Source organism: Podarcis melisellensis, assembly GCF_964234715.1.
Source record: "Podarcis melisellensis genome assembly, chromosome: 11".
NCBI classification, from domain to species: Eukaryota; Metazoa; Chordata; class Lepidosauria; order Squamata; family Lacertidae; genus Podarcis; species Podarcis melisellensis.
This window is the reverse complement of record NC_138543.1, coordinates 35,676,796-35,694,160: the sequence shown is the minus strand read 5'-3', so window position 1 is coordinate 35,694,160 and position 17,365 is coordinate 35,676,796. Positions and strand designations below refer to the sequence as shown.

General features: G+C 38.0%; 1 protein-coding gene across 3 annotated transcripts in view; it reads left to right on the top strand.

Moving 5' to 3' along the window:
• Positions 1–17,365, top strand: part of AP3B1 (adaptor related protein complex 3 subunit beta 1) — a 145,456-nt gene that overhangs the window by 106,729 nt on the left and 21,362 nt on the right. For all 3 annotated transcript variants that reach the window (XM_081929344.1, XM_081929343.1, XM_081929345.1), the window contains exons 23-24: positions 10,995–11,226; positions 14,159–14,243. In XM_081929344.1, the coding sequence (XP_081785470.1) occupies positions 10,995–11,226; positions 14,159–14,243 (317 nt within the window). The remainder of the gene's footprint in view (positions 1–10,994; positions 11,227–14,158; positions 14,244–17,365) is intronic.

Genomic DNA, 17,365 nt, shown 5'->3' with positions numbered 1-17,365 from the left:
AATTTGCCCTCCTATTTAATCGTTGGGCATAAGTTTGAAGGGTGCTCCACTGTATGAGTCACAATAATATACTAGGCCCCTAGTGAGAAATTTAGGGATGGGTTTTATTTTCAGTTTTGTATTGAAATTAAGCAGATTATTTTATATTAAAGTGGTGAAACCACTGTGCCCTGTCTTCATAAGAATGAAGATGGAGGACAATGTCATTTGGATCTTCCAGGTAATACATTTGGATATTCTTCCATACTGCTGAGATTTGAACTTGTTGATTTTGAAAGCATTTTCACTCTAGCAAGTTAAAGTAAAAAGTGAAAGTTTATATTACTCCAATTCTATTGATGAAAAATATTAATGACCAATTTTTCAGACAGTAAGAGGGAACTTATAATTTTATGAACAAAACAAAAAAAACCACCCCACGGTCTTCCTTTGCTATCTTTGAAAAGGCCCTTATTTATGTTTTAATGCAAATTAATTTAAAAATAATTAAAGCCAGATGATAAAAAATCAATTGTTTGACAACCCTAGAATTAATGACACACAATTTTAGGATTAACATTTGTTGGCTGATTTTTTCCCCAAAAAGTGTAGCTAAATTCAGTGTGAAAAGTCACATGGGTGTAATCCCAATTTAAATAATAGCAAATTAAATTTCATACACAGTAATTCCACTGGTAGTGGCAGGTGAACTGCATCTTTCCTAAAAGATTTCATAACACTGAATAATTCAAAACTATTCAGTGTTAGGAAATCTTTTAGTAGAGATGCAGTTCACCTGCCATTACCAGTTGTTGTTTCCAGATGGATTTGTACAATAATCTTTTGAGAGAGAGATTTGAGAACACTAGACGAAAAAGTCTGAAAATCTCATTTTGGCTCTGAAAACCTGTCCCTACAGACTCTCTGGCAAATAAAAGTATTCAAAACTACAGTGTATCCTTGTAGTGAATGTGTCAGCAGGATTTTCAGGTCATTTGACAAAAAGGATACAGGTGCAGTAGATAGCAGTGAAGGTGACTGCTAGTTTCATCAATCACTTTGCCTTTCTTTAAGTTGATACATAATGGATCCCTTCAATCAGCTTCCTTGTTCTTTGTCACTTGTTTAGGAAAAAGAAAAAGGTAGAAAGGCTGGGCTTTAAAGTCAAGGTTACAAACCTTATTTACACATGATAGGAAGATGTCAGTATGAGCAGGGGTCCTTCATAAAATGTTGAGTTTTGCCAATGTGTGATAATATGCAGTTTGAAGCTTCCTTCATACAGACCTTGAGTAGTGATGGTGCTTGTCAAAGCACTGAGTTCAAACAGGAGCTTGGAATTAAGATGTTCAGTGACAAAGTTGAAACATATCCCAGAAAAGGTGATAATGCACTTTATTAGCTGAGGATGTAATTAGTGATATTCAGTAACAAACTTTGTTTAGTATATGGAAAGAAATAGATTGTTTATATACAGATCCTGGACTATTTAGGCAGTGCTTTCCTGGTGCTTTCATAGTTTCATATACAAAATATTATGCAAATCAACCCTCTGTCCTGCCTGAAAAAAGCAAAACTCTACAGTGCCCTGTCTTTTCTTCCACAGCAGACTGACTGCACTCTTACCTTTCTCTGAAAGTGTAAGATATGTGCCCTTAAGTCATTGTGGTTTGTGAGTGTTTATAAAATAAGTTTAAGAAACTTCCTTGCCACACTTTTGTGATATTTTGGTTAGTCCTGATAAAGGCATCATCCAACTGTGGATTTCGGAGTTGAGGCTTTGCGGATGGGGGGGGGGGTGGACCAACATGGCAGCGCAGCACATGCTGTGCTAGATGAGTAAATTGACTTGGAAATGTACAGCCCATAATGTGTTGATTTTGAATTCCCTACCTAAAATGTATAAATATTCCTAACGCTTTCATAACTTATACAACACTTGTTCATAAAATACTCCGGTTGTTGAACAAAACATGTTTTACATTAGGGTTGTTTTTTGTAAAACCAGTAAACAAACCAAGATAATTACCTTTTTTGCTCTAACCATTTTTCCTTAACTCCTCTGGGGTTGTCTATACATACCATCACATTTGCCTTGTAAAATATTATTACATCCTCAGTGAGTGTCAAGAAAAATCCTGGAAAGGGAGTTAGGCATGGACATGTATGATTGGGACCAAGAGATTTTGTTCTACCAAAATTAAGTGTCTCTTTCTAGTGCAAGGTCTTTTCCCTTGATCATGTGAGCTTCAGGTGGAGGGAATTTGTAAGGGTGGTGGGCATAGTGCAGGCCTCTCTGGACGATTTTGATGATCTGTTTTTGCCTTGGGGGAGTCACTATTCCAGCACAGGCTTCTATTCCTAATTATTGGTTGGTATTCTGTGGGTCACTTACCCATCCACACAGATCAGCTTCTTCTTCTTAGTCTGAAGAGTGCAGTCATTACAATTTTGGGTACTTTCTAGTAATAGCTTACATGGAACATGGAAGCTATCCCAACATGATTGAGATCTTACATTCCTGATTATGCCTTCAAAGGAAAGCCCAGGAAATACAGTCCCATGGTGAGCAACTTCATATAAAATAGACAGTTATAGTGCACTTGCATATCCTGTCCCACCTGCATATCTGCCATATGTGAAATCACTCTTTGGAAATGCACTTTCCCTTGTCAGAAACAAATGTTAACATCCCCCCAAAGCAAAAATAGACAAAAATGGCACAGAAGATGCTGGTCTTTGTTTATTAAACACCATCTCCACTTTTCTTAGCAGAGAATTAGGAAAGTCTGTCAAGCTGGGAGGCAGGGTGGCAGAGGGATCAGTTCATTCTAAGTACATGCAAGTCCTGCATTACAAGTGCTGGCTATGCAAGAATTCACTTATCCAAACACAAGGATTTAATACCCAAACCTTGATATGTGCACCACAAATTCCATGGTTTGGGAGTGAATTAGAATTTTTCCCGTGTGACTCAATGGAAGTTATTGGCTTGTTATGCGACTGGAGATCATTGACTCATTATGCAAATGGTCGCTTAAATGATTTCCAGAAAACCCATGGTGTTTATGAAGTGAAACCTACATTTGGTAGTATATAGGTCAGGAATTTGTATGCTTTGCCCCCTGCTGTCCTTGCAAGGGAAATTCTGTTTGCTCTATCCTACAAAAGAAAGGCATTGTTTTTGTGCTGGCTGTTATGGCTTATTTTCACCCAATTATTCACATAAAGTTTTTTTTAGTCCTGAATAGCCAAGTGTTGCCCCATATCTGGTGCTCTCTGCTCCACCACTCTCCCTCATTTCGCTTTCTCCTGTTCTTCTAACTATGTGATAAAGGAGTTGCAACTACCACTCTTTTGCAGAAAAAGCACTCTGTATCAATAAATATTTTATTTTTGGACAGTTCACTAATCTTCTTTTGCAGCCTACAACAAATATTGCTGCATGATATGTGTAATGGCATTTGTACAAAAAGTATGTTCTGTGTAGGGAGAGTTGTCAGACACTCACAGAAACCTGAGTTTGGGGTGAAGGTGTGTATGATGTTTGAGGACATGATCAGGCTCCTACAGGGGTCAAATATTTTTTCATTGCATGGTCAGAGGTACAAGCACCCTTGTTATATACTCTCCATATGAAGCTGCCTGATAAGATTTTATTTTGAGGACCTGCTCTTTGTGCCCCAACCTTTGGAGGGGGAATTCATAGCTACTAGGGATGGAGCCTTCTCTGTAGTGGCAGCTCTGCTTTGGGATGCCTTTTCCAGAACAATTTGGCAGGTCCCAATAATCTTAGCATTTAGGTGCCTGGCTGAAACTTTTGGAAGAGTTCAATATAATTTAATTTCTATATTGCTTTTACTTTCAACAAGGTAAAAAATGGAGCACTTTTAAAAAAGTTATTTGCAAGTGGACAACTTTGCAAATTAATGACTGGTTCAGCAAAGTACTTAAGCATATTTTTAAAACTAGAGCATATATCTAGTCTCTGTGAAGTCAACTGTTTCGAAGGGAATCTGTGGCATATGACAGACCTTAATATTCATGAGGAGTACTCATATTTCAAAGCACTCTAATGGCACAAGCCACATTCGCATTACTGCACCTCACATTTCCAGGGCACTTGGAGGATTTGGCTTTATGAAGTATGTCAATGTAAAGCTTCCAGCTACATCTTGTAAAAACCAGTCATAACGTTTCAGAGAAATGTGGTGAATCATATTTCACTCTTGTACTTGTAATACGGTATTTTAAGAACTACATGCACTGTTTTAACAAAATAATTTAATTACTGAGGCATGAAAATAAATTGTAGGAATTCTCTGCCATGAAGATCTGGATTCTGCCCTTTTCCCAAAGGGATCCTAGAGGGTAGTCACCCTGGACATTTTTTTCAGATTCTGAGCCCTCATTGGCCTCAAATGATAAGGAAGAGGGTGAGCTGTTTGCAGAAGAGTTGAAAGCACCACCCCTGAAGTGTAGGCTTCTTCAGTCATAAATTTTTCCTGCTCTGGTAGCCAAAGCAAGGAAAGTCCTGGAACTCCCTGAGAAACAACCCATGGAAACTGAGACAAAAGCTACAGCGGCAACCAAAGGAGCCAAATCTGCCTTTCTGGATGTGTAGGCTTCTTCAGTCATAAATTTTTCCTGCTCTGGTAGCCAAAGCAAGGAGAGTTCAGGAACTCCCTGAGGAACAACCCATGGAAACTGAGGCAAAAGCTACAGCAGCAACCAAAGGAGCCAAATTTGCCTTTCTGAATGGACCGCCACGTCTGGCTACCCTGCCTTTCCCAGGTTCATTCCAAAAGCTGCGGAACACTGAGCAGACAACACTGGAAAAACACAAACCATCATGCAAGCTGGTGAATAGACACTACCTCTTCCCAACTAATATTATGGGCCAATTGGCTACCCTAATTGTGGGTGTGCCAGTAGCAACTTTATCCTAAACTGCGATTATCCTGTCTGAAAGCAAAGGAGGGCCAAGGAATGCTTGTGACAAGTGAGTAGAAGTTGTGCCACTTGGATTTTCAGGCAGAACTGTTATGGCTAGAATAAGCACCCTGTAGGCCAATGATCTCACGTCCAGGGCAGATGTACCCAAACACATTGTAGATGGCCTAAAGAAGCTCTCCATTCTGCCACCCTTCCAAGAGCAGTGATAGTGAACATCTTGGCAATGTAATATCTGGCTCTGCAATATCTGGCAACTGGGATGTAGATGCAGGATCCCAAGATCACCTGGCCAATTCCGCATTCAATGGGGGAAAGCTTTATGGGGACCCGCTCAAAAAAGTCCTTTTTGAGATAAGGGATAAACAAAAGATGCTTCCTGTCAAGAAGGATGAACACAAAGATAAACAACATCAGTCCTTTTGTCTGTGACAACAATATAATAGACCACACTTCAACAGGCTACAGATCCAGATGAGATTGCACTGAAAGATCCAGTAGTTCCACAATGCCTCATCAATGTCCCAATTCCAATCCTGGAATTGGGGGGAGTTGCAGTGTAGGGATCAATGGTAATCAAAGATCCTCTCCTTGTGCAATGTGGAAATGTCCCTTCTTATGCTTATTTTTGTCGTTTTGTCGTTCTCAACTCTTCGTGACCCCATGGACGCCAGGCACTCCTGTCTTCCACTGCCTCCTGCAGTTTGGTCAAACTTATGTTGGTAGCTTCAAGAACAGTGTCCAACCATCTTGTCCTCTGTCGTCCCCTTCTCCTTGTGCCCTCCATCTTTCCCAACATCAGGGTCTTTTCCAGGGAGTCTTCTCTTCTCATGAGGTGGCCAAAGTATTGGAGCCTCAGCTTCAGGATCTGTCCTTCCAGTGAGCACTCAGGGCTGATTTCCTTAAGAATGGAGAGGTTTGATCTTCTTGCAGTCCATGGGACTCTCAAGAGTTTCCTCCAGCACCATAATTCAATAGCATCAATTCTTCGGCGATCAGCCTTCTTTATGGTCCAGCTCTCACTTCCATACATCACTACTGGGAAAACCATAGCTTTAACTATACAGACCTTTGTCAGCAAAGTGATGTCTCTGCTTTTTAAGATGCTTTATCTGTTTTAGAACATTCAGTACTTTTATTTGCTTACACTTTGTAATAGTTAATGGACGAAAACAGTTACTGTTAATATTTTTCCATTTGATTTTCTTCCATATGGCAACTTTTCCCTTAATGCCACAAGCTTTTCTTTCTTTAAATACTAATCTGATGTCCCTTCCCTTCTCCTCTGAAATTTCAGAATTACTGGAGCATACCCACATAGTATATGTAGGAGGAAATAGCTCATAGCTTGGTAGGTCATTTTTGGATTATGTCTTGGATAGAAGGGCCATTGAAAAGTTACTTCCAAAAATAGATTAAATTATTCAGTCCCTCACTGTTAACAAAACATAATTTTAAAGATTTCTTTGATTGTAGACAATAGACATTCATTGAACAAAATGTATATTTCATCCAGACAATTTCTTTTGTTATATGTGTTGAATCTGATCAATAGAAGCTTCTGACCAAAGTTGTGTTGAACTGGAAAACATGTCGGTCAAAATTAGAAAGGGAGCAAGTAGGAGACAGTAATAGAGACTCTCCTCCTGCAAGAGAGGGGAGTGGTTATGGTCGGGAGCCGGACTCCGCCTCAAGCAGGGGGCGTTAGCCCCCTGCCTCCCACTCACCTGGCTGGCGCCCACGCCCACAGGCAGGCACCCAACCAGGTGCCTGCGAGGGGGCGTGTTTAGTTGAGATTAATTTATCTACATCTGGTTATTATTATCTTTCTCCCTGTCCTGACCATCCCTCCAAGGTTATATTTATATTTATAATCTTTCAATTTGGCTGGTCTATTCACTTAACCGACCTGGAACAATCTACCAGAGAAAAGGCCGCCGCCCATGGGACAGAGGGTCATGGATGAATGATAATCCAGTTTTTATCTAGGGTTTTAATAGGTCATAAGATTTTATGGCAGCCTAAATTGCTGCGGCACCAGCCTTCCGGCCTCACTTTTTGTCGTCCCGTCGCGAGTCACCCACCCTCCACTCCCTTAGAGGTCAGGGTCTCAGTTTTCTTTTGGCCTTGCTATGGACCTTAGGTTGGTCGCCTTGGTTGTCCGGGGGGCCTGGTAGGATTTTTTCCATTTGGCATTAGGCTTTTTGGTTTTTTCGCCTACCACGAGGTAGCAATCGAGCTAGCAATCGTCACAACTTTCGTGGTATTGGTGGGTGGGTTAGGCATTGGAATAATGTGTTGTGGTGTGTTGAAGAGCTAGGTGTGGCCATCGCCTGTGCCTTTAATTTTGGGTATTCCGTTAAAGGAATCCGGCGGTCATGTATTCTGTCCAATGCCTGCGTGGCGGGAGGCCATGGCACGACCCTCGGTGACATCAGGGGAGAGCTTACAGTTGGATTAGCATCAACAGGCTCCACCTACTGGTGAATAAACCCCCCTTTTTAGACTCACCCCTCTCTGAGGGGGTGGAGTCAGTTGACGTAATCCAATGCCTAAGCCATTACCTTTTCACTTGCTGTAATCAATAAAGTTGTGGCCTTTTCTTGCCCATTAACCTTATATCACGTGTCCTTGTGTTTTCATTCCACTATGCGGGGATCGGGTCCTCGAACCACAACTACATTTCAGCAGAAAGGATACATTTAGAGCAGTATGGATAGCAAGATTAGCAATCTGCATTAACCTCAAAAAGATTCAAATAGAAGCATGAATTTCTAAAATATCAGTTGTATTTATTTAAATCATGAATTGTGTTTAAAATGGAATTGATGCAAAAGTGCATTTTAGATTTGCAAAAGCAATGAGAAATTTCACTATCAGCATAATAAACTCAGTGTCTAACAACAGAAATACTTATGGAGAACCTAGAATTTAGGGCAACATCTAATATTTATAAGTTTAATTACATATTTATCACTTCAATGCTAACTGGTTACAACTTCCATAGCAAGTACATTTCTTACAACTTGTGTTTTACCACACCCAAATGCTGCTGCTACCAGCCTTCTGTTTTTGCAGTCTCGGGTAGAAATAGGAGGTTTATCATGCTCTTAGTGGAGTTTCATAGGTGGTTGGTGGAATGCTTTGCAAGGCTCTTTTTGCATTTATACTGTAATATTGCATTATTCTTGCAGCCAAAAAGGCAACTTACGGGACTATTTCCGGACATTGAAACACACAAACAGGTCCCTGGACTGGACTGCTGAGTTACACATTCTGAAAAAGCATCTTGGAAAACAGTAACTTTAAATTTTGTGTGTTTCTTCTTCAAGAAATATTGAGCAGTGGCGTTAAAAGTTTTACAGTTTTAATCTTAAAGCCACCACCCCCCAGGAAGCAGACATGCCATGTCATAAAATAACTATTAGTGATTAGTTTGTATCATATAAATCTAACTTGAGTTGATAATATGGTCCATTACCAGCTAACTGCACAGAGTATTTTTCATTTTACACTCTTCAGTTACTTTTTAGTGAAGTGTTGAAAATATGAAGCTTTTCTCCTTTCTAAAATTGCACGCTGTCTGTCTGTTATTAGGGAGATAACAGCTCTTATAAATGTTTCAGTAAGCACTAAGTAGACAGTTATGTGCACTCTCATTCCACGCTTATTTGCTTACTGTAATAAACTGATAAAATATGTGTGGTTTGTCTTCCTGTATCTATATGCACACAGATTTCCTTTAGAAATAATGTTGTGTCTGCAGAATTGATTGGTTATTTTCATAAAACATCTAAAAGTACATAGATGACTTTCTTAAATGTATGCCAATATGATTTGTAGTGGTTTATCATACAGTTCCTAAATGCATGTTAACTCTTTAGGGGAGATTTCATTTAAACATATTTACAACATTTGTATTGAATCAGCCTACATAAAATAATTCCACCCGGTCTTGATGCTATTTTGAGTTTCTTCAGTTGTATAGCTCATGCTCCAGTAATGGTTTTTTATTATTTCTGACGGGTTAAAATACTTTTTGACCTGTGTACTTACATATAATGTCTAGCTTGGGGAAGGGTGAGCAGCAAAAAGAATTCTACTTGTTAGGTTTAAATGTCTTTATTTGTTTTTTGGTAAGATTTCCTATCCGCCCTTCACCATAAGGCAGCAGGGCAGATTACAACAATATAATATGCAATTATAAAAGAAAATGGTTCCAGCCAAAACAGAACAGTAAAAATTCAGCAAAAGAGGTTGGTACCAAATGTTCATGCTCTGACTCAAGCTGTGGTCATAAACAGCAACATGAAACAAGGTTCTACAGGTTGAATGGGTTTCTTCCTCTTCCCCGCCTTCCACCATATGTAATATTGTTTATGTACATGAGTGAAGCCCATGCCCTGCTGAGGAATGCTTGTTCCTATGTGCAGCTGAAGATCACTGAAAAATTATCGTACATATATGTATGCATAAAGATTATTTTAGCTAGATTAAAAATCAGATGATTAATGATCTGATGTTAAATTGATTAAATGTAGCCTCGGTACACTAAAGATTAATACATTTAATTTAAATGTGCATATTGCAAAAATCTTGACGTAGGTAGCTTTTTTGAAACTGGGAGACAAATTGTACAATTTGTCAATTAGAAAAACTTAAGATTTAAACAAATAAAAAAATTCTACTCAGTTTTAAAAACTGCTTACTACCAGCTCTATTTTCTCCACAGCACTAAGCATAGAAATGTTTTCGCAGAGCAATTTAATCTACCATCAGTGGAAAATTTGACTGGATCAGGGTCAAAAGGGGTCGGAGGTGTATTTGCAGTCAAATGTACTCCAAGAAAGTTGTACAAATAGAATATCTGTTGGAAAGTATTCAGAGTGGCACCATTTGCAAGTAACAAAACCATGCTACTTTCCATGCATAAATAATTGAAATGAAGCCTATTCCATAATGTAAAGTACACGGTAAGAGGGTCTAACTGACCCCTCAGTTCTTTAAATCTAGAACATTTTTTTGTGCAATTAACACTGTGGACATTATGTAACAACAAATCTTACAGACCTTGCAAACACAGCTTAATGTCTGTGCACATTTTTGTTGCAATTTCCTTTTGTTTCTGTGACTGCAGAGATGACACTTGATCCTTTTCCTGTTAGCAGTGGCAGGTTGTGCCAGTTCTGTGGCTGCCTCCCTTGATATCCTAGACAAGTTGGCTGTGTTTCTAGACTCAACCGAGAGTAAGATCTACTGCAAACCTAGGTCTACTAGGGAGAGATATCTGGGGATGTTCTCCCTATTAAGGGATGTGCATCATACAATGAATGTACACATTTAAGGCAGCAGTTGCTACATTTGAAAACCAATAATGGTCATGATATTTATTTTTATTATAACAATGAAATGAATGGTCTCTGGTTTGGAATTCTGATCTGAAATTGCTGCATTATTATGAATAGAATCTAAAAAGACTGCTGTTAACACTTACTGCTTTGTAGATAAGGAACTCTGGGGGAAGAGGTCGGATTTCTGGTTTGTGTGTTTTCATTATGTGAAAGACAGTTAAAAAAAATTAGCTAATACTCTGGTGATATACGGCTGATTGCATATGTTAGTTATGAGCACACAAAGCTGGCTTGTACTATACTGCAGAATTGGTCCATCTGTTCCAATATCATGTGCTATGACCAGCAGTAGTTTCTCAAGGTGTTGGACAGAGGATCTTTCTTGAACCTACTACATGAGTTCACTTTTAACTGGAGATAGCAAGAATTGAAACTTAGACTTTATGCATACAAAGAATACCAGTGAGCTCATCCCCATTCCTTCCTTTCTGTTTCCCTCTGTAGATTTTAATGTTATCAAATTCCTTCCCCCCCCCCACATGTTGCTTTGATTATTTCCTTACAGGTTTTCACCTGAAAGTAATATGCAGTCTAATCCTTGTGTTTTAGGTATGCATAGAATGTAATATTGATTTCTTGCATTATTATTTTTAACCAAGCAAGAACTTGATAGTCTGTATTTACTAACTTTTAATTTTTCCTATGCAATAGGTCAGTGTTCCAGCCTTTGTGCCAACAAGAACTCATGAACTCCTGCACCGAATGAGTGGGAAAGGATTAGCAGCTCATTATCACTTCTCAAGACAGCCATGCATTTACAATGATCAGATGGTATCTGTCCAAGTGACCTTGGCTAACACCACTGACCAGAAGATAGAAAATATCCACTTAGGCGAAAAAAAGTTGCCTACTGGCATGAAAGTGCATGTGTTTAACCCAATAGGTAATTGTTCTATAATTTTGAAACTATGCAATATATTTTTCTAGCCCCTGTAGCATCTTAACTTTTAAAGACTTAGATGCATTAAAAAACAAACAAACCTCGAACCTTTGATTCCAGGAGCAGGTAGATCTTTTAACTGTCAACTCTTTTCTATGGTTCATAGTTCTTTAATGACTTGCAATCCAGTGCATAGTAATGTCCACAGTCCTATTGATATCTGTGGTACTTCTTTGATTGGCCTGCAGATAGGTGGTAGGGGAGGTTTTCATTTTTCAGTTTAAACGTATATTCCATATTCTCAGTCCAGGGTAGCATCTCAATTAAATAGCAGGAATAGAACAATGTTAAGATTTTTAAATGCAATTTAATTAATTGCAAAAACTAAAAAAGTGTGTAAAATGTATTGATACATATATTAATAACACTGGAATATTAATATTGCTAGTAAAGTTAGCAATATAGGGCTGTGTTCAGTGTAGCGCTAAGCAAAATGTTCTGTCAGTACTACAAGGATTTCTCCTTACACAACACAACACTCCCCCCAACGCCTCCCCCAAAATCTATTCTGGGGTTCCCCCAACCCCAGAGTGATTATTGGACCACATAGGAGAGGAGAGGGGGAAATCTCATTGCACTAGTTCAGAGGAACACGTGCCCTCTACACATTTCTTGCCCTTGGATGTTAACAAAGAACTTGAATAGGGCTATATTTAATGATGCATGCACATAAAATAGAGGTTTTTCCTGTAATAGCACAGGAAATCACAAGTATTAAGGTAGGTTAATAATTGTGAAGGACAGATCTGTTAAGATGATTCATAATAATACACCAGAATGGGGGAGGGAACAACTCATAATTATTAGTCTTCACTGGCGTTGGACTAGATGACCCTTAGGATCCCTTCCAACTCTATCATTCTATTATTCTAAGGATGTTCATAATCATATTCTAGCATTTTTCATGATTTTCAGTTGGTGCTCTTGCCATGAGCAGAAGGGCTTTTGGTGTAGTGGGAAATGCCCACTCATGAGAGTGGAGAGAAATTGGGTTTCAGGAATTCTCACCAGCACTTTGAATAGGTCTTGTGCTCTAATACAAAGCCAGTGCAGTAGGTAAATGAGACGAAAAATGGATGAGAGCATATCAGTATCATGACAAGACATGGGCATATGGACATAAAAGTTGCAAAATAACTCCTCTCTTCAAAAAGAAGGAAAGGAGACTTATGTGAATTCATAGATTTGTAGAGTAAAAGGTCCACAAGGGTCATTTAGTCCAGGCCCCTGCAATGCAGGAATCTTTTGCTCAACATGAGGCTCAAACCCAGAATTTTCTGCACATATTGCTATGCCTTATATTGACTGTTCATTATTCCCCACAATGCTTATGGGGAGACTGCATGATTAATCTGCAATCTTAATCACACTTGTGTAAGGTCTGTTGAATTTAGTGAGACTTACTTCAGTGCAAACATGTACACAATTGTTCCTTTAAATATATGAATCAGACCTAAGAAGCAGGAATGGAGTAAAGCCAGTTTAATTAAAAAGCAGTGCATTCATACGTACCCAGAATGTGTAGTCTATATGTTGTAAGTGAAATGAACATCATAGAGTAATATGAAGAATAATCTTTAGTTCTGTGAAGAGCTTTCAGTGAAATATAAAGTGAAGTAAGAAATTACATTGGTGGTTAGAATCTGGATTCAGCAAAAATATAAAAACAGAACAAGTAAGCACCATGGAAGATAAAGTGCAATTAAAGAGAATCAGATTTAAAAGTAAGATAACGTATTTTGTGATCAAAATAATCAATATAGTAATGTGTGTTTGTGTTTTAGCTAAACAAATTTTGGATAGCACTTTTTCTAGAAACACGTTCTGTGATGTTTCATGTTAAAGTAATCTTACCCATTAGTTAAGATTTAAATGTTTGGGTATTTTATTTTTTTATTTTTTATAAAATATTTATTGAGATTTTACAAAAAACAAAAGTTTACAGAATGAAGTAAACAAAAAACATATAAACAGGAAAAAATAAGAAAAAGAAAAATACAAAAATTAAAAAATAAAGATTACAAGATATAGAGAAAAATTAAAAAGAAATCAATTTTTAAGTATCTTTAAACTCATTTGCTTGTTTCGATTACCTCCTCACACCTCCCCTTTTTGTATTCCCATTTACATAATCAAATCAGCAAATCCTTACCCTCTTTAATTTATCTTAACTCTAGGTCTTAACGTATTATTATATATTTTCATATATTATCAGTCCATTTTTGCATATTCTTGTTAACTTTGTTGCTAATGCCACTTATTTTCAATGAATGTTTGGGTATTTTAATGCAATAACTATAATATATTATTGCATGTAATATATTGTACACATATTCTGACATTGTAAATAAAGGCTGCTATAGTTTTCTAGTAAATTCATGGAACAAAGGTGTTCTCTTCACTGATCCTTTTAACTTCCTCTGACAAATAAGTAAATTGTTCTTAAATCTCAAAGTTAAATACATTACAACAGTTGAATCAGGTATTTTCTGTAAATTGGAATAATTGTTTGATAAGATTTCTTGTTCTTAACTTATTATAGCAGAGAATTTTCAAGTAACAGCCTACCAAGGTTATCTCAATATCTCCAGTGTCATTTCTGACACTGATAAATATGTATCTACATGCAGCTCACTGAAGAGAACCCCAAAGGGTCAGTTAACAGTCCCTGTTATCTAATTATTTTCTTCATCATTCCAATGACTAACACTTGATCAAAAGCCAAGCAAATATTTGTTCTAAAATTTTGCAAAGTCAGTAAATGTTTAAGGAATACGTTAAAGTAAGCAGAACCTAATACAAGTTTTCAAAAGCCTTGTTGTTACACTGATTTATCTAACTTTTTCAATGTTTTGCTTTATGTTCTATTCAATAGAATCTCTTGAACCTGGGGAATCTATGACAGTCTCAGTAGGGATTGACTTTTGTGATTCTACCCAGGCTGCCAATTTCCAGTTGTGGTAAGTTACGCTGCAGTGGCTTTTCAAAAATAGCTCATTAATGTGTAGGGGAAATGAATGGAAGAAAATACAATTTTTTTGACCTGTTGTGCTGTTTGAATATTAACGCATTATGCTAAGGTGGGTGTTTTTTTTAAGCCTCTGAAGGTTGATCAGTATGCTTAATACAGAGATGGAAAAGTTCTATTTTTGTGTTTTTATAGAAACACAATAGAAATTTAATAAATGAAATAATTATACTGATGATATGGCTCTCCAAATAGCTACATAATGCACAATTTAATTAATACATTGTTTTCTTGCTGCTAGTATATTTAGATTGGCAACAGTGTCTTAGCTTGTCAGTCTCCAGGGGCTGAAATCTTCAGCCAGTCACCTTAAAGTACCATGGTTACTGTAAAGCCCACCACCCCAGACATCCCACCCCTTTAGACAAAAGAAGTTCAGGAAGTGTTTCTGCTTACCACAGAAAACAATTTACAAAATAATGAGCACCTCCATTATATCAGACTAGTCACATGTAAAAGTATCTGCTTAGTCCCCTCTGGAAAGCTCAGTACTTAACATTTGCATGCCTGTGTTTTGGTATCATTTCTAGTGTGAACAAGAAAAGGATCTCTTGTACTGAGGGGGTTTCCACTGAGTACTGTGGGTGAACAGGCAGCTTTATTTTATGTGTAACAAAGAAACAAAGCTTGTTCCTTGACACCAGCATCACAAGCTTTGGCAATAGGTTTCCCATGACTTCTCAATTTAATGTCCATTTAAGCCGTGTACTTTCTGTCATATTCTTCAGTAGCTCCAGCTGTCCACACATGGAGGAAAGTAGGTAGGCTCCAACATGTGGGGTTGGCCGGGTAAGGGAACCTGCTCCAGAACATAGGGTCATTGGGAACAGGGGACAGGTTTAGCCTTTTCCCCAATAATGTTCCGGAGTTGTACCCCTTTAACATTCATTTGCACCAGTGAATGGGTTACTCTTTCCCCATAAGAATGAATGATGAAATGTCCTCTTTGAGGGCATAATTTAATTGAAGGCAATACTTGCTCTTTACCCTGCCCTTGTTCACCAAGGTTTGTCCTACAGTTACAGATTGTGGTTGAGGAGAGTTTGGATGGCTCGCTAAGCCAAACCATGGAGCAGTGCAGATTTGAGCTGCTCTCCAGGAAGCAAGCAATAGTTTGGCTTAGTGTGACATGCAAATCAGGCCAAAGTGAAACCCAGCCCCTGCTAACAGGACTTATGAAATTATGAAGAGCAAATGGATGTGTTGCACCAGGAGGGTCCCAGAAATCTATCGGGGCTCCTTCCACTCCCAGGTGTTGCGATATGTATATTTGGTTCTTCAGTTATATATTTAAGTGTGTGAAAGAAGGGCTGCTTTCTTTTCTCCCCTGCCCCCAGTCCTAAAAGTGTGAATTCAAAGTAATCTAAGGTAAACAAATTCTTAAACCATTGTTTGTCTAATATTGTGGATCAGAAAATAATGTAATGAAGTTATGTTTTGTGGTAGGGGAGAGAGCATTTAGTTATAAGAATCTCCCATTTGAAGCCTGAAACAGTACAGTCCAGGCACAGATTTACCAATTTGGTAGGCCTGTGACATCCTTCCACCTATCTCAGCTGAATACTTTTGTATTCAGCAGTGCCACTCATGTTCTGGAGGCAGCCAGACACACCAGGTCTCCCCCTACAAGATAGTGGATGAGTCTCAATTAGTTTGTAGACTTAGAGTCATATGTGTTTGCTTAACATTCATTATACCATTAGATTTTTTGCTGGTGTGATTCCCTGCTTAGCCTTCCATAAGATCATCAACAGTTCTTTACTGTAATTTCAGCAGGCTAGTTAATGGTTAATTTGCTGGTGCTTCAACAAATAAACCATAGTCAGAGAGCAAACATATATTCTAGCTAAGGAAATCTGGGAAATAAACATGCAGAAGTTCATATACTGTAGATGTAATTTCACTGTTCTGTTCCACAAAGTGATATTGGCTTCATACTTCCTTGAATGTGGAATTTTATGGTGTGTTTTTTTAAAAAAAAATCCAGTAGTTTCTTTATCATGTTTTAGATTATTCAAAAATGTATTAAAATTTTCTGCAGCATTTTTATGAGTGATATAATAACAGTATTCATTATCTGCTTTTGAGCATCTTTAAACACTGGCATGATTTGGCATTATAGTATGTTGATCTTGTATTGAATATTGCATAGAATGTTTTTAAAATGTTCATTTTTTTATATAAAGTATGTGCACTTTTGAGTGCCCCTCTCTCAGCAAACTAATAGTTCAGTTCCAGACTTAAGCCACTGAAGGCTTGAGATTCTTTGCAGTGATAAATATAAGCAATGTAGCATAACACATTGATTTTATGCAGATCATCACCTTTATGTTTTGGGAGGTCTGCTGTATTAGTGATATATAAAAACTGATTACTTTCTCCAACATTGCCTAGTAATTGTTTATTATTTTCCTATTAGACAAACAAGAAAGATCGATATTCCTCAACACCGGTCTATGAGTAACGTCACTGTAAATAGATTTGCCTCAGACACCAGTGGTGTATTCATTTTAATGATTTGGACAATGTGAACCCAATGACACAGCTCAAGCTAAGCACCAAGTTTAGAGTTGAAATAAGAAACCAAATAGTTGCTTTTCTACTGCTCAATTAAAGGTTTTTTAAAACACACAGTTAAAATGAATGTAAAATTATGTTGCTAAAAAGAGGTTGGATTTTAAACTTTTAACTAAGTGAATATTTTAAGGAGTACCAAATAACACACATTTTTCTCCCATACGTTCTAAATGGGATGTACAAATGGGGCCAGTTTGTCACAAGCAGGTGAAAGGACTCAAAGGAGGTTGGGACTGTATCCTTAAAATTCTAGGAATACAGCCTCCAACAGCACCAACCCACCTCAGTCTCCCAGCCAGAATCCAGCTGGTAAGGTGATCCTCAAACAACAGTCAGTGACACCCAAAACTTATAGGGGCAAGGCACTAGGTTTCTTCCGGTCAACTGCCACTTTGTCTAGTTCCCCCAAAAAAAGCTGGAGCTCAGATTACAGCTGTTGCTTCAGACTGGGAGCTTATATAGAAACTGCAGGCTTTG